Source organism: Phoenix dactylifera, chromosome 8 (genome assembly GCF_051530095.1).
Source record: "Phoenix dactylifera cultivar Ajwa chromosome 8, Ajwa_hap1_PhDact_Kaust_v1.1, whole genome shotgun sequence".
Classification (NCBI taxonomy): Eukaryota; Viridiplantae; Streptophyta; class Magnoliopsida; order Arecales; family Arecaceae; genus Phoenix; species Phoenix dactylifera.
In genome coordinates, this window is record NC_143197.1 from 2,163,394 (window position 1) to 2,190,544 (window position 27,151).

A 27,151-nucleotide genomic window follows, 5' to 3' on the forward strand; every position below is an offset into this window, starting at 1 on the left:
ACCTAGATCTGATTTAGTCGCCAGTTTTTGCGAAAACGAGAAAATGATCAAAACATTGTAACTAAAAAATCAAAATAAATTTAGACCAAAAATAAATTCATCAGCTCTCTCCATGTATGTGTGTGTGCGTGTGTATGAGAGAGAGAGAGAGATGTGCTTTGAAATCGTTTACTAAACAGCACAAATGTCAGAAAACAACAAATTTAAATTAGAGTTCTATCCTAGCCAATCTTACTCTAACAAATTACAGAAAGCACCAATTAGTATGCCTAGGCAGCAAATTAATTGTTGGAAAGCAAAACAAATTTCTATTAGATTTCTATCCAAGCCAATCTCGCTCTTGTCAAATTACAGAATGCGCTTATTAGCATGTCTAGGCAGCAAACTAACATGCTCATTTGAAATAGGAAGAGAACATACAACATTAATTTTAAAGGAGATTTATTTTAATGAAGAATTGGTTGTCTTAATTGTCACTGAAGCTGTCTCAAAATCCAGCAATCTCCAGTTTTATTCTATGCCTTTCTTTGAGAGCAATCACTCTAACAGCAGCGTGTGCGACACCAAAGTGAGAGCTTCCTAACTAATATCCTCTGCTAAATTACAGAAGCGCACGGCCCACGAGGTCCGTGCTTGCGCCGCGCCGCCGCTCCGAAAAGCTAAGGGCCGTTGGAACTTAGAATAAGAACACCAAATCCACCAAAACCAACCCCCCGACCGCATCGCCCCCACCAGATCCAAACATCGTGATTCTTTTAATTAATACGTCTCCATGCTAAAATCTATAATGACGATTATAACAAAACCGGTGCTCCAAATCCCCATTTTTTTTTTTCTGCTTTGAGGTAAATTGCTAACCAATTTAAAAGAACATGGAACCAAATAGATCGAGTTAAGCTAGCACGCGACTTCTCTTCACCCTCGACCAGGTTACTAAGCTAACAAGAAGCTGGAAAGAAGACAGGAGAATGAGAACGGCAGCGGTAGAAAACAAGACCAGTCCACTGAATTAACAACGCCTTAACATATGCAAAACAAGACAAGACAGCACCTTCGGCAATGCAATTAGACACACATATAAATATACTCGAATCTCCGGTGAAGAATGGAAGAAGGGAGAGCGAAAACACGATAAAACCGCTAGTTTTAGAGGAGGGAAGAAACATCACTACAAATTGAAGGGAGAAAACTGAGGAGGAGGAGGATGTGATAAACGGTATAGATATAGATAGATATCCTCACGAAGGCGAGGAGCGATCCACGACGTCGACGCTGGAGGTGCAGGAGAGCAGGCGCCGGAAGATGAAATCGAGAAGCTGCTTCGCCGCCACGCAGCCCTTCTTCTTCTTATTATTTTTCTTATTCTTCTTCCTCTTCATGTCATCCTTGTGGCTGATATTTGAGTAGATGCTACCAAAGCTATCGGACCTCTGGTGGAGGAAAGGGCAGACGACAGCCCTCTCCTTAACTTTGCCCAGGCACCGCTGTGTTTTCTCCGGGAAGCTCTCCTTCTTCGAGAAGGTGTAGCTCCTCAGATACATCTGCCGGCATGAGTAGCTATCCACCACCCTCGGGCTCGGCCCCCACTTCCTTCTCCCATCGGCGCTGCCGGTGTGGCTGTGCTCGCTTCCTTCTCTTCTTCTTCCGGCCACCCACTTCACAAACTCGGCGTCGGATTCCGGCCACTTGTAGAGGTTGACATAGGTTGCCCTCACCGGCACACGTGCGTCAACGCACCCAACAGAAGACTTGCACACAGAGCTCATCCCTTCCCCCTCTCTGGATTCGGAGTTCCTTTTTTCCTTTTATACCTATCTTATAGAGAGCGTATAAAAAGGGATAGGGACGAGATTAATTAGATGAGGAAAAAAACTTTGGCTGCGAAGGAAGACGGAAAGGTTAGTGGAAGAATCGGTCATGAAGGAGAACGAACACCGGAGGGAAGTGGACTCGGTTGACACATATGGTGGGTTTTATGGCTTACCATTCCTTTGTGTGAAGTGTCTGTGCGGGTGTGTGAAGGTATGATGTGACATCATTAGCAATAAGTGACACTGACCGTTAGCTATCTCCAAATTCTGCCCTACAGCCTATAACTGCTTATTAAATGATGGTGTTTGGCCCTTTGTTAAGGTCATGATATGTTTTTTAATCACACGCCTATAATCATCCCCCCGCACCCCCCCTAAGGGCCCTAATAATAGATTAACTTACAGTTTGGAGTCTCCCCACCCGTCTGTAAATCCGGAGTTGGGTGACCTCCCACCGGACTGCCGTTCCACAAGGTGACAGGATGGCCACGAGAAATTAGAGGCTACCGCTACGTCGGAAGGGTCGTTGGGAATTAATGATGGTAATATGTTACGTGTCTGAGATGATGACCTATAAAATCAAGCGCAAACCATGATACGAGCCAGGGGCTGGGTCTACAAGTACGCTTGGCAACGACCAATCAATACTTATACAACTTAACAATAGTGACTTGCAATAAGATAAACAGTACGTTTATGTACACCAATAAGAACGTCAATACGGATAGCCCAAAGGAGCCATCGAATCATGGCTAAGCGAGCCATCAGTATACAAAATCCGACACTAGAGGAAAGTTAGACAGTGGCATGAACGAGCACAGGATAGGCTGATGAAGCACCAGACGGTGGTTTCACCAAACGTAAACGAACCTGGCCGGGCTGGAGATAGCGAATCGAGCTCGTGCAGGGGAGCATGCAGTCATCCAGGACTGGTTCAACTACAGACAGAGAGAGAGAGACAGACAGAGAGAGAGAGAGAGAGAGAGAGAGAGAGAGAGAGCAGTTAAGACACAGGTCAAGACTCGCTGGACACGGCTCAAGTGTCCATAACCAAAGTAAATCCACGTGGATTATCATTATGGTCACCACCGAGAGCAGTGGCAATCGCCATCAACGCATGCTACCCCCGCTTTTGGTCCAGAATGTCTACTCGATGAGCCTCCTTTTAAATGGAGGCCACACATTTCACGTATGCTAGTTACCAACGAATATCTTCCTTTCTCTATTAACAGGTAATGAAAGACCAGTGTTGAAGGGAGAAAGGAAGAAGAGTTTGTCCACCTAGTTCCATCACTCACGTAAGTTTAAATATCAAGGACGTGGTCTGCAAGGAATCGGACACCCCGGGCCGTCATAATCATGGGACCGCACCAATGGGAAGGTTCCCTATTACAACCGTAGTCCACACTACAAGCATAGAAGTTTACAGACGACATACATTATGGATCACAATATAAAAAAAACTAGAGGATTTCATATTATAAAAGGAATGCAATATTTTGCTGACAGTACCATCATCATATAACATCATGATAAAATCCTGAATGCCAGAATAAATGACTATGATAAACATACCTGCAACCAAATACCATGAATAGCAGAAGGGACACTCTGGTATACCACTATCTAGTAGGCAGGGCGGTTATATTCTGACTCCGAACATTTACCAACAATTTCTGATGACGCTTGAAGAGTCAGGATGGTTCAGGACATTTTAACAACAAACGGATCACCAGCCAGCCAGAGCATACAGTGCCAAACAAAAGAAACCAGCCACCTGGACATCATGAAGTATACTGAGGTTCAATTGACAAGGTCGAATTCTTAACAATATTTTACATATCATGGCACATAGCAAAAATCTTGGGTGTCCGGTCACATTAGTAACAGTGATTGTCTATGGTCCTACCTAAGAACTTGATTGCAATAAGAACCTAAAGGATGCAAGGAACTTACCTCTTTCAAAATATTCTAACTTCCCAGTTGACTGGAAGTTCTTCACAATTACTTCAAAATTTGGATGTTTCCCCACAAAAAAAGAAAGACCATGGGTGACACCGAAAGTAGACAACAGCACATCAGAATTTAGAAAATCCAAAACGTCCAGATGGAGTCAAGTTATTTCAAGGCAACCCAAATCAAGGTGCAGAAGTGCCCATTTTTAGTCCGACTATGAAATCCTAATTGGATGAAGCTTGGTCGGAGGTACCTGCACCCAACTGATTTCAACTGTGAAGTCCTGATTGAATGAGATAGGCGTTAAAGTAATTGCCGCCAGAGCCAACTGATTCTGAGTATTTTAATCAACTTAATCAGATAGGGATAAATGCTTCATGGGCTTCCAGTCTGGTGTTTAGCTTGCAAGTGGGAGCGGTAATGTACAAGACAAATATCAGCTCATCCTCCTTGTACAGGTCCTAAATTTCTTTGGTGCTTACTGTCTGCTAGAAAAAAATGCTTCAACAAAAACATTCCACAGCCCCCTTAGAGGTGTGGTTTGTCAAATTTCAGTTCATTACCTCTACAATGTGCTGCTTGTTTTGGACATTTGAATCAAGAGAACATCGTGCTGGCAATACTGATTGCGGATCAATGTCTTCCAATAAACAAATCCACAATGACAAAGCCTAGATATAAAAAGCCGTGAAAATTAGCAAAGAAAGAGCTGCAACAACATGAGATATTGCCCAGGAAAAAAAAATTATAGATCAACCACCTGATTTGGCCACCCAAACTGCAAATTATTGGCCAAGCTGGATATTCGAACAAGCACAAGACGAGAGTCAGCAGAAACCTTCTAAGAGTCCTTTTTTCTTAATCTAGTTTCATTGCTGACTCCCGGTGCAACTAGCAAAAAGGTTATAAGGTAATTCTTGACTGGCAGGCCAATCAACAACTTCAGATGCAAGATTCCTCTTGATCACCAATTAATCCCAGCAAAATGTCGAGAAGAGCCAGCTATGATTGTGACAACAATATACAATGCAGATGTTCATTTATTGTTCAATATTCATTCAGGTCTCATCCCATATAAGCTTATTTATAGATGCCCCAATTTGTGCGGAGAATTTGCTGCAGCCAATAGAAGTCAACTGACGGGCATTTGTTGCTAATTTATCCCATCAGTGAATTCAGAGAAGTCGCAAAAACTGCCAGTCTTCATATTCATCTGTAATCAATTTTGACCAAATAAACATCAATTTCCTCACAAAGTAGAAAAATATCATCCTTTGGCCCTCTTTGATCTTTCTTCTGATCGGTGACATTTTCAGATGGACATTCCATAAGTATGCAAGCCCTCAATAAAAATGAAGGAACTTTGGGCGTAGCATAAAATGGAGTATTAACAGCAAAGCTTCTCATTTCATCCCTGCCAGTAAATTGACATAAGTCCAGAAAGACATACTGGACGGATACACCAACAGCCATTCGGAGCCACAACCGGCCACTGTTAGAAATGTTGTGCACAGTTATCTGGAATGTGATACCAACAGGCAATCCTGAAACAACGGGCAGAGGATTCTCAGAATCATTACCTAAAACTTGCAGTTCTGCTTTTATGCATCTAAATCTTCCAGCGAATGGCACCTGTTCAAGGTTGAAGAGCTCAAGTAACTTATAAACAGGAAAAGGCTGAGAAGTTTCACCTGTTCCCCCTTTAGCACATGACCTTAGTAGCTCTTTGGCAAACTCAGAAAGTTTAGAAGATCCTTCTACACAAAGAAATTCTGCACGAGAAATTATAGCTTGCAGCTTCTTCAGCATAAAGTTGGAACAGGCTCCAACCTTGCACAGTCTAAATACAAAACCAAGCAAGGTTAACTCTATAATATGGCATTCCACTTCTCTAGACAGCCCTGGGAAGCCGTATCTCATTCTTCGGAGTGCCATATTTAATTTTTCAAGTAAGACCTCTAGAGTTATCATACCAACAATATGTGACATTTTCGGTTGCAGTTTCTCCCACATTTCAGCAATCAGCTGGATTATCTGAACATACTGCAATGCAAATTCCAATAAAGCACTAAGAGATCCAGTAACATTCCAAGCAATCATTTCCAGTTCCTCCTTGCAAGTTCTACATGCAACAAAATTAAAGGACACATAAGTCTCCTAGAAATAAGTTTAAGAGATTATTTTTTATAAAAAAGACTGAACTTTTAGATATATGGTAAATAAATATTGTGAGACCTTAATGTCCTTCGCGCTTCATGTGAACAATGTGACTTTATCAAAGGCCAGGTTTCCACAACTTTTTCCAAAATAGACTGTATGGATTGCATTAATTCTTCATCTGTTTGCTCTACATCTGTTTGAGAATGTTCGAGATGTGTTGCCATCTCATTCATGCTCAACATATTTTCCTTAACTTTTACTTGTGATATTACATTGCGCAATGGCCGAGAGTGGCACATTTCCTCAGCCATTTCAAACTTCAGTGCCGCATCTGAAAAAGGTATTTCACTGTGATGGCACAAATAGGCCATGAGTGAATCTCTGTTTGTAGCATTTCCCAGAGGACAACTGATCCTTCCAGCTAAAGAAACTGCATAAGAAAATATTGCCACTGGTATATTACAAGTAAGATGCTCATTCGAGATGCATGATGAGATAAACAACACTACTATTGCTGCCACACGAGGACTGTCCAAGCTCAGCTCTCCACAGGATGGTACTATCTGCAAAAGGCCAAAGGCAAAAGGGTTACAAAGTTCATAAATGACCTTGCCAAATTGGGAAGTTCATTGGACAACAATTATTTGAAGAAAGTGTAAGATTTTAATTACAAGGCCTTATATAAAGATCCCACAAAAGCTTTTAACAGGTTCGTTACTTACAAATAACATATATATATATAACTTAGCCCACACCATATGGCAATGATAACTATGATCAATAGCACAGGACCCACCACAGAAGATGTGGTTCTTTGAATCCTCTGGCTTATTATGTGTAACTTTATAAGCTCAATAGTTGATATCTGTTGCTCAGTGGTTCACAAGTCTACAGTCACTGCGCTACTTGATAAGTAAATAGTAGTTCATGACTAGAGATTCCTCATACATCATATGTTCGATCATCATCATCAAATAACAAATTGCACTATAAAATAGTGACTGATACTTTATTAACGCATAATATTTTGCCCTTAAAAAATAATCATTTTGTTATTGAGTAAGTCTGCCGAAACCACCTTACTGAAAGGGATTGATATGCAACAACATAGTTTAATTTATAAATTAACTGCCTAAATCATGGTCTCATAATAGAAGATAGTTGCAATTACCTTGGAAAATTATGGACAAATTTGGCAAAACTGATGAATTTTCCTCTTTTGACTCATAACTGATGATCTTTCCTCTAATTGAAGAAAATACTATTTCATGGTGTTTGAACCCTACTACTAACAAAGTCAATGAACTTGCCACGTAAAAGGATGAGAAGAGTTAAAATTCATGTAGAATGTGTTCCACCATTTGGAATTTGTATTCCACCTTCCTTCCACCACTAATGGAATGCCTTGCAACTCTCCCATTCTAATAAAATTTTTACCTTTATCAACCAGAACAAAAGCGCCTAAATACATTCCAAGGACCCAATGAGAAGGTTTCATGATCAGCTACAAAAAGAAAATACATACAACACTTATGTATTCTAAAATTATACATATTTTTCCAATATATATTCTAAGATTGTATATATTGTTTCTAATTATAAAAAAAAAGACATGACGTTGTACCTCTTGCGTGAATTCTTTTGCTAACTTGGCGAAGAAATTTCCATGGTTCTTACCAATAAAGCACAAGACAAAGAATATATCTTCTTCTTCCTGAAATAAAAGGGAAGGAACGCATATAAGAAATAAAAAAAGAAAGATTTGGGGTAATTTTAGTAGTCAAAAGTTCTATGTTTTATTTAAAAAAAAATATGTAAACCTTTGTAGAATGTGGATGGGGAGAGAGAAAGAGAGAGAGAAAATTGTAATAGATAGTTAAGAAATTATTCCTGGGATAACCAAGGGAGCCTTCTTTGATAAATTTCCTCTAGAATCCTTTTCTTTAGGAATAAGAACAATCTATAACTATCATAAATGTAAGCAACGTTTCAAAACTATTTGCTAGTGGAGACTAAAGGGAAGTCACAAACAGAATGTTAATTTGTAATCAAAGATATGTATCCGATTATAATTCTCATAAGTTAGCCTCATTATAGAATGTCAGAAATTTATAAACAGATCGAAAATAAACAAAGTCATAAATTCTGACATGTATTCCTAACTGTAACAAGAACATAGATGTTGCACTTTCCTAACAAAAAAAGGGAAGATGTTGCACAAATGGTAGCACAAATGACAAAGATAGTATAAGTTCATAGATGTTATATCATATCAAAGAAGAAGAAGACACTGATGGTTCTCTTCCACGGTACTCCATCAAGTAAATATATTATAAAGAAAGCGCTTCCAGAAAGTGTCTACTATCAAAAATATTCCTAATAGTGCTTCACTTTTTCAATAATACATCATTACAAAAACACAGGCTTTTTCTGACATGTTATGAGTCATACAACGAGCTTGAGAAGAACTTCATAAAACATGAACTGAAGATTGCATGCCCAGAATAACTTAGAGTCTATCAAAGAAAAAAGCAGAATAGAATTCTGGACATCATGACTCCTTGTTTAACTCTCTTTTGTTTTCTTCCTTTGTTCTTTTGAAGAGGTGGAGGGGAGATAGAGGAAAATACAAAATTACAGCAGCAGTTCCTCTCCAGACAAGGAAACAAAAATTAAGTCTCTCTTGCAACGATTACAGAAAAAAGTCATGAAATATTCATGTAGTTTAATGTCAAATACAAATATCAACAACAAGCACTATGGAAAGAATGATAAGTAACCAAAAGTAGAAGATGCCAAAAATCAAACTATACTACTGTTTAAAGAATAGCATTAAAACGGGCTACAAAATAAAGCCAGATAATCGAACCTCTGGATACGTCTCCAAGTTTGTGATAAGACAATCAATTGTGAACTTAAAAGTCTTAATATCAGGTAGAATCATTAGCTGGAGCACCTTCCTTGCTGCACGTCTTATTAAGGCACTAATATCAGCTAACAAACCAAGAAACTGCAAATACAACAGAGTTTTGCAATGTGAACATTAACCTAAATCATATGAGAATGATAAGGCAGCAAAAATATTTGAATGCATACATGCAATCAGGATTCATCATATTATATTGTTATGATTGCAAGTCTGGTGGGGTCCAAACAGTGAAACTAGTTTAAGAGAGTCTCAATGTCCAACAAAATAGCAAAGGACATACAAAGAAGGTTTAATAATGTAAGAAAACTCAGCTTACACCTTAAAGCAGTCATCACGGTAAGCTATAGTGGTGAAGCACAGACCTAAAGTAAAAGAGATGCTACCTACCAAGACACACTTCTAAAAGTCAAGCTCCCCTGCAGTAAAATCTCCAGCTCAGACCTCTACAAGCAGGGCATCAAACCACTAAGCTAAGCCTCATTTGGTCAAGTTCATCCCCCTCTTCTCCGACGGTCAAACCCTTATTGAAAAGGAGAGGAGTGGAACTGATGTATAACCTGGCTATTATCCTACCATTTCATATTAATTTAACGTGGCGACTAACAAGGATAAATTGGCCAAGCTTCTTTTCATTAATGGCTGGATCAACAATGATTGCACTAGTTAGCAAAATAAGACACCCTATATAGTTTAGCAATTTATCAGAAGCCTGATCCCCTAGCACTGTTTTTTTCCAAAAACAGCTAATATGTAGGAAATACTCTTATCACATTATATAAAGTATCATTAAAGCATATAAGAGATGCCAGATACACTTCATTTTCTAAAACACACTTTGAGGTTCCCAATTAGAGGAAGAAACAGCTTCCTCCAATAGCCTGATTCTCCTAGATTGTATTCTTATATCTCAAATAACCATAAGAAAAGAGTTACAAGAACAATAACTTTAGTTAATCAATATAATAAGGTTTTCCTCAGTATCTTTCTTTCATAGCATAATGCTAAATATGATGTCCTGAAATCATCAACAGATAACAACTTGCAACAAAAACAAACATCATGAAACAATGCAGGGAAGGCTATCAGAAACGTACCACTGCTAAACATTAAAGAACTGATTCAAGGTCTACAACTTTAGAGTAATTTTTCAAGATATTGCATGAGTTTTTATAGTTCCCAATTAGAAGTGAAAGACTAAAGAACAATGAATAATAGTAACAAAATTTAACAATAAAAGTGAATTAATAGAAAGAAAAGGCAGGTCAAACTTAACATCCTTAATGCTTAAAGTTGAGCCGATAAAGATATTGGCTCTAATATTCACACGACTTATGGCAAGTGCATACCATGTCCATGTGTTTTTCCTGCACCATCAGACGATCGTGTGTTGCCATATGAAACAGTGTCTGCAAAGTCTGCAACCTAACAGCCTCTGCATCATCATTCAACATGTCCATTAATAAGTTCAAAGCATTGTCAGCAAACTGGATAGAAAAAGTTGCGAGCATCCCCAAGGATTTACAGGCAATTGTTCGTACCTAGAGTACAAAAGAATAGTTAGCAAGATGCAGCTTTTCATACAAAACCCCCCAAAAGAATACACAATCAGACATATAAAAATGTCTCTTGTCATGGTTGTCAGGAAAACAAAAAGGTTTTTTTTTTTTCATTTTTGGAACATCAAACCAAAAGAATTTAGGGACATATAGACTTCAACGTTACCTCATAGAATTCATCTTCAATCCCATGCACGAATGCACCAGCTGCTGATAATGAAAATTTAGACTCATTTACAGAGCATTTAGTAATAGTTTTGCTTCCACTTCTAATCCCCAAAACTTTCTTTGAAAGAGACTGTAACAAAACATTCTCAGCTACCAATTGTACTTTTCCAAGGGCAAGAAAAGCTTCGATCCTAACTTTCATACTCATATCTCTTGCCATTGAACAAAGCTGAATGAAGAAAAGTTATAAACAAACACAAAAAATAACATCTATAAGATAACAACCTTTGAATCTATGAAATTAAAAATATGATATTTAATGTAGAGCGTAAACTACAAATCAATTTGGAAGCATATATGCGCATAAGGTTGTGTGGGAGGAAATCAGCAGTAGAGTCAACTTTTTTCACTCTGATATGAACTCATGAGACAAGATATAATACATCTTAGTAATGAATGAGAAAAACAGATACAAAGGATAGACAAGTTAGGCACCTTTTTTACATGTTAGGAAAAACAAAAATGTCATGTCCAAGAAGCCCAATTATTCAGCACATCATGGTCCGTTAAAATGATCATCATACGTCAGACAAGCACAGGAAGCAAAATAAAATGAGAAATGCCTCATTTAAAAGAATCCTTGGAAATTAGTGCCTGCAAAACCTTAAGGGCTAATTCACTGAGTCAAATGAATTATAATGTTCCAACTTGGAAGTAAACATGCTTAGATCATCTTGACTTAAGGAGCTCTACTTGCTTAGTCACATGACTAATGAATTCCTATCTTCCTATATGTTTGTGTGTGTGACAACTATCATATTCTCTCATACAGATAGCAAGTGCAACTGTCTATATCGTATGATATATTTTTGTTGAAACCATATCCGCCCACAATCTGCTTCCCTAGGCATCATGGCTGCTCTAGCTCATTCTCAAATATGATTTAGACGGGATGTAGCAGACCAGACCCTTTTTTTTACAGTACATTGCAGATTGGTTAGGAATAAATGGCTTCTCTAAGTTGTTCAGATATTTTTTTCAACTTCATAACCAAGAACAAGAAAAACCATCTCTCATCTCAATATTGTAAACGAGAAAAATTTTGAAGGGTCGCATTCTTGTCAAATCACTATATCGGCATGCACCATACAAGATTACAACGCAACTAATATGATATTATCATGGGATTGGACTGACACTGGCACATTCATTTTAGCAATTTAAAAATGCAATGTCAACAGTCAATCAATCATATTTTGCAGGCATTAAGATGCACAGCTAACAAGATGTTACAAAGCTTAAGTAACGTCAACCACTGAAGTATTAGTCACATAGCTAGTAAGCATGCAATTCTCATTACAAAAGTTCAAGAAAAAGGCATCTGACAAATGTGATAATATACTGCAAAGAATCCTCGTATTTCATTGAAATAACATAGAAAGTATACATGAAAAAACCAATCAAGTTTAGAAGTGCTTCTAATTGCTCATGATATTTAATAAATGAATGCCAGAGACTACCACTTGATATTAATTTGATTTGTCAATTCAAATTAAGCTTATGTTGAATCTGAGGAAATATCATTGGCTGCAGCAACTAATTTGGTACATGATTTAAATTTTTTCCGTACTAAGATAGTTTTAAGTTGCATCTAATTAGAAGACGTAACCAGTGTCTAAAGCATTCTTTGCATAGAAACAGATATTAAAAGCAAGACTTAAATTCACAAACATTTGGCACGCAATGAACCAAGCAAATAAAAAAAAATCAAAAAGAAAAGTAAAATAGTTATAAGTTATGCATCAGACACCGTGATGACAGACAACTATCTGAGATGAATTTTATCACAGCATATCAACTTTTTTTAATGGTCAATTTAGCATCTTGTAAGTGTGCAGTTCATACGAGTATTTTAATGACAGCATGCTACAGGCAACAATTTTCACATCAAACACAAATACCTGAACAAAGATCACATCCATTCTCTCAATGTTTGCTGTTCTCTCTTTGCTCGCTGCAAACATCTGGCCGCACTTACTGACCTAACCACCAAAAGTCATGCAAATTATGCCAACTTTTAGCAATATAGAACGATTATTAAAGCCCGATAAATTTTGAAAAGAGATGATAATCCATGGCATGCAAAGAAAATTGTCTAACTAACTACTCACCAACCGAACAGCAGCGGACCTCACCAGCTCATCTTCATCCCTGAAAAGCTCGACCGCACAATCATAGCAGCAGTCGATGATCGAACTGTCGATATCAGATCCAGCAACCTCGCAGAACGCCATGATACCATCGAGGGCCGCTCTCCTCACCAACGGGTAGAGGTCCACCGCAAGGCCAAGAAGTATCTTAAGCATGAGATGAGGCCGTAGGAGAGAAACAGAACTCTGAGCTCTTCCAATACTCGAGACCAACAGATCAAGAATCCGCGATCGAACCAACGAGATAGGGCTCGACGCAAGCGAGAGTAGCAGATGCTCGTCCAGTACTGAGGCAAGCAGAGAGACGCCTCCCTCTCCGCCTCCTTCCGGGTTGCTCTCCGCTATGGACGCGAGGACGGCGACGGCGTCCGCAGCGAGGCACTTGCCTCCTTTCAAGAAAGGTCGGACGGCGGCGATGACGGATGGGGCCACGGGGCGGTGGAGGACGGCCGCCTCGCCGAGGAGCTTGAGGGCGGGGCGGAGGAAGGCGGGGTCTCCGGGGTGGGCGTCGAGGGAGCGGATGAGGGTATCGACAGCGGAGCTGCAGGTGGAGTCGGAGGAGTCGGGGTTGGCGATCAGAGCTCTGGCGGAGGCCAGAGCTCGGAGGCAGCGCCGCTCGTCGGAGAGGGGGTCGAGGTGGAGCTCGAGCCTCTCGAGAAGAAGCCGTTCCATTGTTTCTTGGAAGAGAGAGAGGAGACGATGGGCTCTAGGGTTTTGTGGAGGAAAGAAATTAGGGAGCGAGGGATGGAGATCGCGAGGGTTTTGGGGATTAAAGAGGGAAGGGAGGCCGCGAGCTTGGATTTCAATTGGGGCGTCGAAAGGGCGTTGGACCAAAAGAATCCTCCGACAAAGGACGAACAAAAATCATACGGGGCGGCACCAGAGAAATAATTGTGGGGCCGCTTTCTATTTTATCATTTTTTAATATTATTAACAAAATAAAAATTATAGGCTTTTTTATATCAATTTTATAATTAAAAATTAAAAAATAATAAACTAGTCATCTAAGAAATCCATATAAACATTTAGATAAATCAATATATACTTTGAAGAATATTGTGTTTGTCAGTATATGATACACGGTTAGATGATACGCACTTAGCAGATTAGTCATTTAGCGACACAATACGTACTTCAAAATAAATTAATACACAATTTTTAGAACATCATATGTATCAATACACTCTACACGGCTGATGATACATACTTTCTGATACATACTGCAAGTTTATTTGATACACACCTAGCAGTAATCTAATATACATATCTAGATAAATCGATATACAGTTTCTACAACATACTTTTTATTAGTAGATGCTACGTGATCAGGAAATATAGACCAAGCAAATTAATCATCTCGTAAGCTAATACACGCCTCTAGATAAATTGATATATAATTTTCATAATATATATTGTTCATCAGTACCAATACATGATTTCTTAGTTTTGTCTAACGTAAGAAATTATATACTTATCATTCCTTAGATTCCATAAATTCTTCGGTGCAAAGATCCTAAAAAAGAAAAAGGGATTTGAAGGAAAAGAAAGAAACCAGAAAGGAGAAAAAAGACCTCGCGAATGGGATAAACGGCTTAATAGAAAAGATGATAGATTGAGAGGCTGGACAAGAAAGAAAAAAAATACAAACGGTCTCTCTTCGTGGACGATCTCTTTTAGCACATGTAGTTTTTTTTTATTCTTTTTTAAAGTTACGGGATTGACAGACTCCATTAATAGAAGGAGTTCTATAAGGCAGAAAAGAACCACGGCACATATCTGGGGCTGATGCGTGGGGGTGCAGGCGCTCAAAGATGGGGACATCGCTTGGCCACAAAATTTTTAAAAGTAGAAGATTTGAGGCTTCAGGCTTCTAAGAAAGATGACAAGACACAATAACCTACCTCCGATACCAAGTTGAAGAAGAAGAATAAGAGAAGAGAATTATATTTTTGTCTGTGTGTTACAATGTACATGAGCAACCTTTATGTAGTATTAGGAGGCTGGTGAAGTTTGGTAAGGCCGGTACAATCAATCACAAATCAATCAAGATGAAGTTTGGTAAGGTAATAAATTGGAGATGTCATTCATATGGCCAACCATTTCTTCCATGTCTTAAATGATGGATCAAGATTTCCATCAATTTCTTCATCCATGAAAAGGTTGTTCTGAGGTTGTTTTCTATAAAAATTAAACATATTCATAGAAAATCTAATAATATAGCTGATTGAATGGTATCCTACATGACAAATTATAGATCCATGCTATAAGATTTTTTTGACAAATATACCGATTTAATTGCTAAATATCTTATTTCCTGATTCTTATGAATGTATCTATGCTTGAATGGTTTAATTCCTTCAATTTACCAAAAAAAAATGTTTCTTATATAAAAAAAATAAAGGTTGAATTCTGAAATCCATGCTTTTTTACTTTGATTTTTTTCCTCCTATAGGCATCATAATATAATCAAAGTAATACACTGATTATCGTAATTAGCAATTAAGATAATTCAGGTGCACTAATAATACATCCAAGTGGAAGTTATCAAAATCCATCAATTCTATTGGGCGGGCATGGATTGGATCGTTTGGTTCCCCTCTCCCTCTCCTTATCTCTTCCTATTTCTTCTTCTTTTTCTTTTTCAATCCTCTCCCTTCTCGACTCCAATCTCTGCTTTATTCCGTTTACCAATAAAATATCATGGTGAATTTTCATCGTTTTATTATAAAACTTAATGCTTTAATATATGCACATGATAAGAAGGTCTCTCTCTCTCTCTCAAAAAAAAAAGGTGCATTATTCTCCTAAGTTTTAAACTCAAAAAGCTTATTAATATACAAACAACATAGCCAAGCAAAGGTATGTTACTCACAAAAGCAAAAATGAAACAAAACTTAAACTTAAGATGCTTACTACTTGTGAAATGTTACATGTTTACTATGTCCAATTACGCTATTAAATTACATTCATTTTTTCAATTAGATACTGGGTGATGGCTCAATGCACAATTTGATAGGGAACTTCATTTTCAAGCACCACAGCCACCAGTATGTATTTATGGTTGCACCTATAAAGGGACCCTCTAGCTTTACATCAAGGTGGTCCAATAAATTACTTTCATGTTCATAACTAATGAGTATAGAACTACTAATCAAATAGAAGATGCAAATAGAATGTTAAAAGATATTGCAAACAAGCACCGGCAGCAAAGTTACGTATAATATGAAATATGCTGATGGACGCAGACATATTGTGAGTGATTATGCTTGTATAGCAAGATGTAACTTTTGGGTTACAATAAAATCATGTTATGTAATTCCACTGTTTGATGGAGAGAATATTAGTTATTCCGACCTCAGGTTATTCCGACTTTCTTGACCTTAGCCTTAACCGAAGTGAATAACCTCGATAATGGCCAACGTTCCAATTTAGTCCGTCGAGATGCATTAAATGGATCACGATCAAGAGCAGTAACAACAATAAAAGACACAATCAATGTGGCTATCGCTACATGACAATCATGGATAGCCATTACTATGCGATTAATCATGATTAGCCATTACCGCGCAGTTATAGTACTACCCAATAAATCAAGTAATGGATACTGCTCTCATCATGTGTGGACTCATGCGAGCATGTGTTAAATTTCACATTGGTTATTCGTTGAAAAAATCCTAACTATTTATATAGGACTAAGAAATTCAAAAAAATCTTTTGACTAGTTATTTTGGATAAGGTCTTGAGTTGTTACAAATAGTATACTAAGGAGGAAGTTACAAATGGTATACTGACGACGATGTCAGGACAGAGGGAGTTTCTTTTATCGTTGCTCTAGATTCTACCGACTTAAACATTAAAGGGTCCTCGCCAAGTAAATTGATGGTACATTTAAGAGCTCGAACATACACTCTCTTGAATAATTCAAGATTGCGTACTAACTGCACGTTACTTATTTTACTACTTTTGTTTAAAACCTTGAAATGGCTTATACACTGTCTCGCAGCGGGATCGCAAATCCTAGTTCCCTCCGGCCGCCCACATCTCCACCGCCCGCCCATAAATGTAAGAACCAACGGACAACGGTCTTTGACTGCGGAAATTGGCACGATAAGCGTTTTGCGAGCTAAATACAAGTCCATGGAATCGTCAGCGGTTTCAAGAATATAAAATGTACGCTCATGAGCGAAGAAGAATAACGCGTGAGAAGGAGTAAAGAAACATGAGGCGTATGGGATGGCTTGCGGACTAGTAAACTACAAATTGGCGTGGCTCTGGATTGGATGTGCAATCTTGTCTAGTATTATATATATATATATATATATATATATATATATATATATATATATATAAAAGGGTTAAGAAACTCTTCATCTTCTCAGACAAAAAAAAAAAAAAAGAGGAAACTTTTCTTCCAAGAAAGCCCGCTTTAAAGGTATATTATGGTGAAAAAGGGGAAAAACACACAGAATTATAAAAAATAAAAATAAAAAAAAGATGGTAGAGGAAAAGGACATGTACATTATGGGGAATAAGACCCAAAAAAAAAAAAAGTATGCTGAAGTTTGTATTAAATACCCTTCTAAAATTTATATTTATATGTATACCCTCGTAAAATACTTATTTTGCCAATCTATTTTTTTTTTATCCTTATTTTTGCATATGCACTCATGCCATCTAATGTTATTAAAAAATTAACTGTTTCAAATTAAAAAAACTAAAATATCCTTAAAGAATAGATATGCAAAAACAAACATTTGTAAAGCTACCGCGGTGGAGGAAATTTATGGATATTTATGTAAAAATAACATCGCTATATTATGGACATTTATGTAAAAATAGTACTTTATAAGAGTACATAAATAAATACAAATTTTAAAAAATATTTACTTAAATTTGAATTTTGAGAAGGATATTTATGTAATTTAAAAAAAAAAAGAAAAAAGAGAGAGCTATGCACTTACCAGTACCCGCGGCATGCGCATTGCATAACCATCTCCATCATCTTAATTTTGACCAACACCCGCAGTCTTCCGCTAATAAATCCCACCTCTCGAGTTAGCTCTTGGTTTGGTACGTTCTGGCTCAGCTGCGCATAACCAACGGCGCTCATCGCCTGCATCTTCCCACGTCCAAATTTCCACCCGCTAGATAAAACCCGTCGCCTGTGGCCGACTACAACACCCAACTCCCCATTCTTCTAAGATCAATCAATTCCAACCTCCAACTTCCACCCACAAAGCACGCGTAAAGACTTCAAAATCAGTAGAATGTAGCTTAACACCCCCACCTAATCCCCCCACCCGCCACACAGCCTTTTTTTTCTGCCACGTACCCAGAGGCGTGCGAGGAAAGAGAATCGTGCGAAGAAACCCGTACGTACGTATCGTGTCCTCTATAAATAAGATTTATAGGCGGAGAAGGAAACGCAACCCCTTCTCCTCCCGGGAGAAGAAAGAAGGAAAGAGCTCTACCTTCCATCCCATCGAACTCCGTCGAATCCCAACCGGCGCCGACGATCCTTTGGTTGGTATAGGTGGCCGATGTCACGGTTCGTAGACAAGCTCCCCTTCTTCGACCGTCGGTCGACCTCGCCGATGGAGGAAGCCGAGGACATCGGCCGCAGCGGCCTCCTCGTCCGCCACTCCCACCCCTCCGCCACCCTCGGCCAGCTCCTCAAGCACGTCGGCGACGTCCGTGGCGGCGACAGCGCGGACAGCACCCCTTCCCACCACGTGCTCGAGCTCGGCGAAGTGGGCAGCCCTCCTGGTCGCGGTAGCTTCAGCCCCAGTCCCCTTATCCCCTTCGTCCTCTCCTTCACCGACCTCACTTATAGCGTCAGGAACCCCAAGAAGCTTTCGCTCTTCCCCTCCTTCTTCCGTAAGAACCCGCTTTCCGCGGATCAGGTCTCCGCCGGTGAGGGAGCCGAGGCCGTCTCCCGGACGAAGACTCTCCTGGACTCGATCTCCGGCGAGGCCAGGGAGGGGGAGATCTTGGCCGTCCTGGGGGCGAGCGGGTCCGGCAAGTCTACCCTCATCGACGCTCTGGCGAATCGGATCGCCAGGGAGAGCTTAAAAGGTTCCGTAACTCTCAACGGAGAAAACCTGGAAGGCCGGCTTTTGAAGGTGATCTCGGCCTACGTGATGCAGGACGATCTCTTGTTCCCCATGCTGACGGTGGAGGAGACGCTGATGTTCTCGGCCGAGTTCCGGCTGCCGCGCACGCTCTCCGCCGCCAAGAAGCGGGCCCGGGTGTTGGCGCTCATCGACCAGCTCGGGCTCCGGCAGGCGGCCAACACCATCATCGGCGACGAGGGCCACCGCGGGGTCTCCGGTGGGGAGCGGCGCCGCGTGTCCATCGGCATGGACATCATCCACGACCCCATCGTCCTGTTCCTCGACGAACCAACCTCCGGCCTCGACTCCACCAGCGCCTTCATGGTCGTCAAAGTCCTCCAACGCATCGCCCACAGCGGTAGCATCGTCATCATGTCCGTCCACCAGCCCAGCTACCGCATCCTCGGCCTTCTCGACCGTCTGATCTTTCTCTCCCGCGGCCAGACCGTCTACAGCGGACCACCCGACGGGCTACCTCCCTTCTTCTCCGACTTGGGCCACCCGATGCCGGAGAACGAAAACCCGACCGAGTTCGCCCTCGACCTTATCCGCGAGCTCGAGAGCACCCCCGCCGGATGCAGGTCTCTGATCGAGCACAATAAATCCCGGCAAGCTGCGAAGCCCTCCATCGCCGAGAAGCCGTCGACGCTCTCCCTGAAGGATGCCATCAGCGCCAGCATCTCACGTGGCAAGCTCGTCTCCGGCGCCACAGAAGGCACCGGCCCGGCCTCGTCCGTCCCGACGTTCGCCAACCCGTTCTGGATCGAGACGGCAGTACTGACCAAGCGCTCGGCCACCAACACCCGTCGCATGCCGGAATTATTCGGCATCCGGCTCGGCGCCGTGATGCTGACCGGATTCATCTTGGCCACCATCTTCTGGCGGCTCGACAATTCCCCCAAGGGAGCGCAGGAACGCCTCGGCTTCTTCGCCATCGCCATGTCGACCATGTTCTACACTTGCGCCGACGCGCTCCCCGTCTTCCTCCAAGAGCGCTACATCTTCATGCGAGAAACCGCATACAATGCTTACCGCCGCTCCTCCTACGTCCTCTGTAACGCCATCGTCGGCTTCCCGCCGCTGATCATCCTCTCCATCGGCTTCGCCCTCACCACATTCTTTGCGGTCGGGCTCGCTGGCGGTGCCTCAGGGTTCTTCTTCTTCTTCTTGATAGTCCTAGCTTCCTTCTGGGCCGGGAGCGGCTTCGTGACGTTCCTCTCCGGCGTCATACCGCATGTTATGGTGGGCTACACCGTGGTGGTGGCCATACTGGCCTACTTCCTTCTCTTCAGCGGCTTCTTCATAAACCGGGACCGGATTCCAGACTACTGGATTTGGTTCCACTATCTATCCCTGGTGAAGTATCCCTATGAAGCGGTGCTGCAGAATGAGTTCGACGACACGACGAAGTGCTTCGTCAGAGGGGTTCAGATGTTCGACAACACGCCGCTGGGGAGCCTGCCGACGGCGGTGAAATTGAACGTTCTGAAGGCCATGAGCAACACTCTGGGACAGAGCTTAACCGGCAACACCTGCATCACGACCGGCTCCGATATACTGAAGCAGCAGGGGATTACCGACCTCAGCAAGTGGAATTGTCTGTGGGTAACCGTGGCCTGGGGGTTCTTCTTTAGAGTGCTCTTCTACTTCACACTGCTCGTGGGGAGCAAAAACAAGAGGAGGTAGACACAAACTCAAGCCAAAAAAGTTACAAGGAATTAATAAGCTAAGCTAACTTGGGAGTTGGATTGTGAAGTTTTGTTCTTTCCTGTACTTCTTTTTTTATTTTAAAGTTGGGAGATGAAGAAGGTGAAGACTCAACATGTAATCTAAGGTCACAATTTCCTTTTCTTTCTTTTTTTTCACTTTTACTACTTTACAAATGCGAATATAAACCGGTTTGTTCACGTAAAGTGATATTTTAGAAACATCGAAACATTAATAAAGTGCCCATTGGCAAAACCTTGAGCTTTTACTGTTTAGAACAGCGAGACATTAGTATTAGTAGTACCATTGGCTAGACCTTGCGTGGACTCATGATCTTTCTATTAGAGAACGAGAAGGACGTGTTGATAACGGTGCAAATAAATAGTCGTGCCATTAATTGATCGACCAGACCTTGCGAGTTTGCATATAGTCACAATCTCTGTGCCTATAGGAAACGGGAAAGGCGTGCCGAGAGTCCAAGAGTTCAAAAGAATCGTGGGGGGATGCAAGTGGAAACGATGGGAGTTAAAGAAGGCGGTTGGATCAACCTAATTGGCCAGTGGAACCGTATATATCGTTCTTGAAACCAGTGGATTGGGTCGATCAATTGGTGCCACATGATTCGATATCAAATTGATGGAGGGATAATATTAGGTTTTCGAATTAAAGAGCTAAATATATTGAGATAAGACATCAAAGATCATATTCAAAATAATGATGTATTGCTGGGTTTTGTTGGCACTGATAAACAACTAGTTGACATTTTTACCAAATTGCTTAGTTAAGATAGATTTAGTATGCACCAATTTTTGAGCAATCTCGCTAAAACTTGCAGGCTATCCTTAATTGTCGATTGCGAGAAACCACCTAACCTAAATAAATAGATAGGGTGGAGTTGCCAATGGTATTAGATTTGAACAGTTTTAGCCAAGCTTCTCTTAACCGCCTCGATTAAACCTAGAACTCCAGCAGTAATGGGACTGTGGGCTTTTGGGATAAAGGTGGCTGTGAGACTGACTCAATGCATGCAGTCGCAAGTCAGAAAGTTGATAAGATTAATTAGTTGCAACAATGTAGGTCTTGTGAGTTGGATATATATAATTTGTTGGTGGTGGTTCAGCGATCAATGGCTACATTTGAAAGAACAGTTCGCCAATCTGGACCGGTCGAAGAGACTTGTATTGAGCATCATCTCTTCCCATTGTCTTCTACCTCTCAAGTGTCTTAGAAAAATTAACAAAGACAAAACTATGAGAGGTGCTTCAACGTGCATAGCAAATAAATTTCACACAATTTCTCTACGTTACCGAGTTTTTTTTTTATTTGCTAAAAATGAATGACATATATTTTTAGTACAGATATATTCAATAAAGTTAAAAAATAACAAATTTCGGAGCGCTCTACGCAACTTCTCTTATCTTACCCACAGAGTGCCTCCTAAGTGACACTGGCGGCATACGAAGCCACTTCGGCTGTGGCTCCGGCTCCATCTGCCTCTCTAACAACATGTTTGGTCTGAAAGGCGACATCATTACTCATCATCGTCTAAATATTTCGAAGTAAGAGGTGACTCTTCAGTCATCAATTCTATTCTTGCAGCAGTGATTGCTAGCGATAACGATTTTAGATATGCATTTGCAATAATAGGTGACGGACCCAACAATTTAATTAAGAATTGGTAGATAGGAATGCACGGAGACTGCAGTCGACGATGAATCCAATTTATGGAGCTGGTGGCGAGCATAAGATTTTTCACAGCAAGAAGTTTGAATTTATTGCGTGGCTTTTAAATTAAACGACCATATGGGAAGATGCCAAATTAGCCAGCCGCCAAATGGGCTTGTTGTTAAAAGTTCCATCGTTGCCGCTAGTCCATGTAAGGCGCTCTCTCTCTCTCTCTCTCCCTCATTTAATGCAGAAGAAAAAGGATGGGCAAGGCGTTAGGTTGGATAGGAAATTAAAGACTTTTGGAGAACTGACTTCATATTTATGTTGACCATGCACAGGGCCTGTTTTACAACAGGCCATAAGTCAATCTCCACAGTCCAAACCACAGATCAATATCAAATTACACAAACTAAAGCATGCAGCATGAGCATGCGGTCGACCTAAATTGTTGTTCCCTCCTATCAATATTTTGTTCATGGGAAAAGAAGGAGAGAAAATATGATTAAATGCTCAATATTTGGTTAGAATTTTTAAAGAAGTAAGATATAAAGATAGTTTTTTCATGAAAATAAGATTCTGGCATTTTATAGAAAAAAAATCTATATGAGATATGAAAAAGTTTAATTTTCACCAACTGAAAATTTGATTTTTTTTCAAAAATATTCTTAAACTTTTAAATATAACGAGATAAAATCTTTTTTCTTTTATTAAAGATATAATATATATTTTATAATTTTTTTCAGAAAAATAAATGTTCAACAAAATATAAGCCGTTCCACAATGTGTCACTTTTATGGTCAACTCAACATGCAAAAATTACTTTTTCGGGCATCATATATTCAGGCAATGACAGCTAAATTTTTTCTGCAAACCAAATGAGTATAAAAAAAGAGATGTTTTGCAATAGAAAATTAATACTTTAGGCATACTCCACTATATGTATTGCAACAATGTAGAAATCGCTAGCTATTGAATAGGCTATTGGAAGGATCGTTCTTAAGGTGTTCCTTCTGAATAACATACGTAGTCTTGCTTCACTTTTAGTTAGCTTCACAGGTACGACATCCTCCTCAGGTTCATGGGTATTGATTCTGAGGGAATCAAGTTGCAGATTTTTCAGTCCCACCCACGAGGTTGCTGATTGGGCCGCAAATCCGCAGACGAAGATACTATATGGGCTGGGTTGTATACCATCACTGAACAATGAATGGGCCATGACAGTTCCTGTATAAGGGTGCCGCCGGGTGAACAATGAATGGGCCGTGGCAGTTGCTGTATAAGAGGCAATCGTAACTTTGCGATCCTGGTTAATCAAAAAAAAAAAAAGAAATTTACAAATATTTAATGAGAAGTGCATTGAATAAAATCTGATTGCGCAGAAAAAAATAACACAAGGCATTATTTGTATCAATTTCATGTTTTAGATCCAAAACATACTATTACTTATTTTTGTAAGAAAGAAAAATTTATCTTCTTTTGAGTCTCACAATAGCTGCTTTAAGATTTATAGATATAAATAAATTAAAAAATTTAAAATACATTAAAATTGGTATAGAATGCGATCCAACGATTGGTAAAATAAAAGAAGATCAATCTTTTTTTTTTTTTTGCATGAAAGATTGAAGCTTAAGCTTTTTTTTTTTCTTTTTTTGGAACTTGAGAAATATTGGAAAAAAAGGTAACATTTAAATTACATCAAAACCCTCTTTTCCGTATATTTGTAGGCTATTTACAATCTAAACAAGAAATAAAAACGATACTATTATGACTAACTGAAAAAGGAATGAAATAATTAAAAGAGACGGAAACCAATCATTCCGCCCCCAGAAATTGTATCGCTCTATTAGCACCGGAGAAGCTGACATCCTTATCCAAATCCGCCGCATAAATTAATTTCACCAGCGGAAGAAGAACTGAAGGAAAAAGAGCAGGAGAGGATGGCCGGCGTCGTCCCCAAATCCCTCCAAATCCCCAGCCCATCGCTCCCTTCCACCCTCAATTCCTCCCCACTTTCCACAAGAAGAAGGAAAGCCCTCCCCCTCGCCCCTCATGCGCTCGCCGACGATCCCAAACCCGACCAGGACTCGTCCTCCTCCTCCTCCTCCGCCGCCGCCGCCCCGGCCGAGCCTCCGGCACCCGCTGCCGCCGACCCCACCTTCGAGAACCGGCTGGCCCGGGTCCGGCTCAAGTACCGGAGCGGGACGGGGAAGAAGGCGGAGCAGCGGCGGGCCAGGAAGTCCGGCGGAGAAGGAGGAGGCAGCGGCAAGAAGAAGGTGATGCTGCCGCCGGTGCCGCTCAAGGAGGCGGTGGCGGCGGGGGGGCTGGCGGTGGAGTTGGGGTTCAGCCCCTACAGCGAGCGACTCAACGGGAGGCTGGCTGGGCTCGGCCTGGCGGCGCTCCTGCTGGTCGAGCTGGGTTCCGGCCAGTCCCTCCTCCGCTACCACTCTCTACCCATCCTCTTCATCCAGCTCTACTCCATCGCCGCCGCCGCCGCCATCTTCATCAAGTTCGAGAAGGAGCGCATCAGCATCTGGCCCCCGAAGCCGCCGCCGCCGCCGCCACCGTCGTCCTCCGCAACCGCCGCCGACTGATCCACCGACGGCATCCTCTTTTCTAGATTAATCCGGTATTAATTACAATACCTGTTTTAAATTGCCACGAGACATGTTGTTGTTGTAGTCATTATAAAGTCCACCACTTCGAGGTTTATAATATAGTTTTCAAACAGACCTCTAATTTTTGTAGATTAATAATGGGAATAGGAGGTCTCATAATAAGAAAATTATGGATAAAGTATGAAACAAACGCAATACGGAGGGATTGGCTCTCAGATTGGTCTCAAAATTTGCAGGTTTCAAGTGAACTGGGCTTCAGCAAAGGCTAAAGCTTTTTTATTAGACTTTGTTATCAATTCAATGTATTTAGATGTTTGAATTTGTCCATCATATCTATTTTGTAACAATCAATATAGGTATGGAAGCTGAGCAGAGATCTGCAAATTAATAACAGGGAATTAGTAATCATAAATGACCAAGGAAAATTTTTCAGAAGATAAATGGAGGCTTTCGCTAATACTTTCTCTATGGAGCAAAACATCTTCATACAAACTTTGATGTTTGGCATCCGACTAGAGAATCAGCAGCAGAAGGAAGTAGGAACGAAGTTGGAGTTGTTTTATAGGTAAAGAGTAGGAAAGAGAAGGCCACTGAGGCCATTGCTCTACTCTACATCCCTGAACACTTTAGCATGGGAGAGATATCACATGGATAAGCTAATTAGCTGTGAATGTGAATGTTAGCATCCTAGTTTTTTGTTGTAGAGAAATAGGAGTTTGGCATATGGATAGGACCTGAAAAATCCTGGACCTTGGCAACTGAAGGTAAGGAAAATGAGATAATATAGCACTAGGCCCACACCTTTCTAAACCAATGCTTGCCCCTAGATATGCTCTATAAGAAAACTGAACATTCAGATGATGTCTTCACAATTTTGTGCAAGTTTTAACAAATCAATGCAACGAATATAAAAATTTCTGCTCAAATCGGTATCTCGTTTGTAGTTGTATCAACAACATGACATGCTGAGCAGTACTTCATCTCTTACCTTTGATGGAAGTCTGCCTGGCTCGAGCTCATGACAAACTTTAAAGATGGTATCTGGGTTCATCTTGTAGACTAACAAATTTGTGCCCAAATCCAGACAACCCACCTACAGACATTCCATGTCCCACAGGTAGGTTAAAAAGGAGAAGAATTACAAAAAAAATGTACATTCTAAACCTTTTTCAATTATATTATGTGATTAAAGATGTTCACTCCATGCTTCCTCATTACTATATGCATTTCCTACCATATTTTCCATATCTAACTTCTCTCTCAAAAGTAACTTCGTCTTCTCTCCTTTTCTTTTTTTTCCTTGACTACCATACGTTTTTGGGGCTGCCAAGAGGGACGCGTGTGACTCTCTCTCTCTCTCTCACACACACACACACAGAATGAGGAACAGTTATCTCAGTGCAGTATATACATCCTCCTCAAATATCTCAGTGCAGTAGTAGTTTCATTTTTAGTTTTGCACAGTAGCTTGTAAAGTGAACTGTATGAGAAAATCACCGTAGTCATCAGTCATGATGATGTTCAAGTGATTTTGTGCATCAGGAGCATAGCATTTGCATCCATCAGAATAAAATTAAATTCGCAGGAGATGATAAAACTTGAGCCTATGATCTCAATTTCTCACTATAGATGGTTCGCATTATCATCCTCCTGATGCATCAAAACTTAATTTTTGAAAATCTACTGTCCCCTCTCAAATTTTTATCATAAATGGAAATGATATGGTTGTGCCAATTGTTATGGTTCCAAAGGCAGTCAGAAAAAGCTTGAAGATGCGTTGTTCATACTCAAACCGTCAAGCAAATTCCATCCATCAAACTGTATATGCTGCAACTGGTCGATGGAAAAAATACCTTTTAAAGATACAGAAATGAACAAATTATTCATCCGAAAAATGCTTCTCTGTCTCTCCCACAAGGCACTTTACTGCCTGCTAGTGGCTCCGTCAGCAAACTGAAAGACGTTTCATCGAACATAAAACAGTCCGACGTGAGTGGAAGTTTTACTTTGTTCTAATGTATCAAGTCAGATGTTTACATGTGATTTGTGGAAGCACCTTTTTCCAATTTTATGGTGATAAAATCAATAAAAGTGACGTCTCAAAGAATCTTAAACTAAAAGCCATCCGGAAATTTCCATATTCTCATCATATGTTCTTCTCTTTGGTGTGGTGGCCCTCAAGAAAATGTGCAGTGGAAGAATAGTAATTCCTAGGTCAATGCTAACATCATTCCGGGTAGTGGAGACCCCACACATCC

At 40.5% G+C, this 27,151-nt stretch overlaps 4 protein-coding genes across 7 annotated transcripts; 2 read left to right on the forward strand and 2 right to left on the reverse strand.

The window, feature by feature from the left end:
* Positions 1-984: 984 nt before the first annotated feature.
* LOC120110327 (uncharacterized) lies at positions 985-1,766 on the reverse strand. The gene has a single exon (XM_039125144.2). The coding sequence runs from the start codon at positions 1,764-1,766 to the stop codon at positions 1,239-1,241; it is 528 nt and encodes a 175-aa protein (XP_038981072.1). The 3' UTR covers positions 985-1,238.
* Positions 985-13,639, reverse strand: SIEL (ARM repeat superfamily protein). Of its 4 annotated transcripts, none has more exons than XM_039124231.3 (10): positions 12,752-13,639; positions 12,542-12,622; positions 10,579-10,809; positions 10,203-10,394; positions 8,797-8,937; positions 7,552-7,641; positions 6,003-6,490; positions 4,528-5,889; positions 3,768-4,438; positions 985-3,588 (listed from the first exon to the last, which is right to left on the reverse strand). In XM_039124231.3, exons 1-8 carry the CDS (start codon positions 13,460-13,462, stop codon positions 4,977-4,979), a joined length of 2,847 nt encoding a protein of 948 aa, XP_038980159.3. In that variant the 5' UTR covers positions 13,463-13,639; the 3' UTR covers positions 985-3,588; positions 3,768-4,438; positions 4,528-4,976. The 4 variants fall into 4 exon arrangements, with proteins under 4 accessions (XP_038980159.3, XP_008793951.6, XP_089780797.1 ...); XM_039124230.3 differs by having other exon boundaries at positions 3,139-3,218; positions 3,387-3,588; positions 3,768-5,889; XM_008795729.6 differs by having other exon boundaries at positions 3,768-5,889.
* Positions 13,640-18,094: 4,455 nt separating this feature from the next.
* Positions 18,095-20,865, forward strand: LOC103710093 (ABC transporter G family member 6-like). Its single transcript, XM_039124233.2, has one exon. It carries the CDS (start codon positions 18,331-18,333, stop codon positions 20,587-20,589), a length of 2,259 nt encoding a protein of 752 aa, XP_038980161.2. The 5' UTR covers positions 18,095-18,330; the 3' UTR covers positions 20,590-20,865.
* Positions 20,866-24,090: 3,225 nt separating this feature from the next.
* LOC103710101 (uncharacterized) lies at positions 24,091-27,120 on the forward strand. Its single transcript, XM_008795719.6, has one exon. The coding sequence runs from the start codon at positions 24,216-24,218 to the stop codon at positions 24,867-24,869; it is 654 nt and encodes a 217-aa protein (XP_008793941.3). The 5' UTR covers positions 24,091-24,215; the 3' UTR covers positions 24,870-27,120.
* The last annotated feature ends 31 nt before the right edge of the window (positions 27,121-27,151 follow it).

Excerpts from the sequence above, each read along its gene's own strand:
- LOC103710101 (XM_008795719.6), top strand. The coding sequence starts at position 24,216 with ATGGCCGGCGTCGTCCCCAAATCCCTCCAAATCCCCAGCCCATCGCTC.
- LOC103710093 (XM_039124233.2), top strand. The coding sequence starts at position 18,331 with ATGTCACGGTTCGTAGACAAGCTCCCCTTCTTCGACCGTCGGTCGACC.
- SIEL (XM_039124231.3), bottom strand. The coding sequence starts at position 13,462 with ATGGAACGGCTTCTTCTCGAGAGGCTCGAGCTCCACCTCGACCCCCTC. Across the intron at positions 10,810-12,541 it reads TGGATGTGATCTTTGTTCAG|CTTTGTTCAATGGCAAGAGA; the intron begins GTATTTGTGTTT and ends TTCTTCATTCAG. Across the intron at positions 8,938-10,202 it reads AGGAAAAACACATGGACATG|TTTCTTGGTTTGTTAGCTGA; the intron begins GTATGCACTTGC and ends TTGTATTTGCAG.
- LOC120110327 (XM_039125144.2), bottom strand. The coding sequence starts at position 1,766 with ATGAGCTCTGTGTGCAAGTCTTCTGTTGGGTGCGTTGACGCACGTGTG.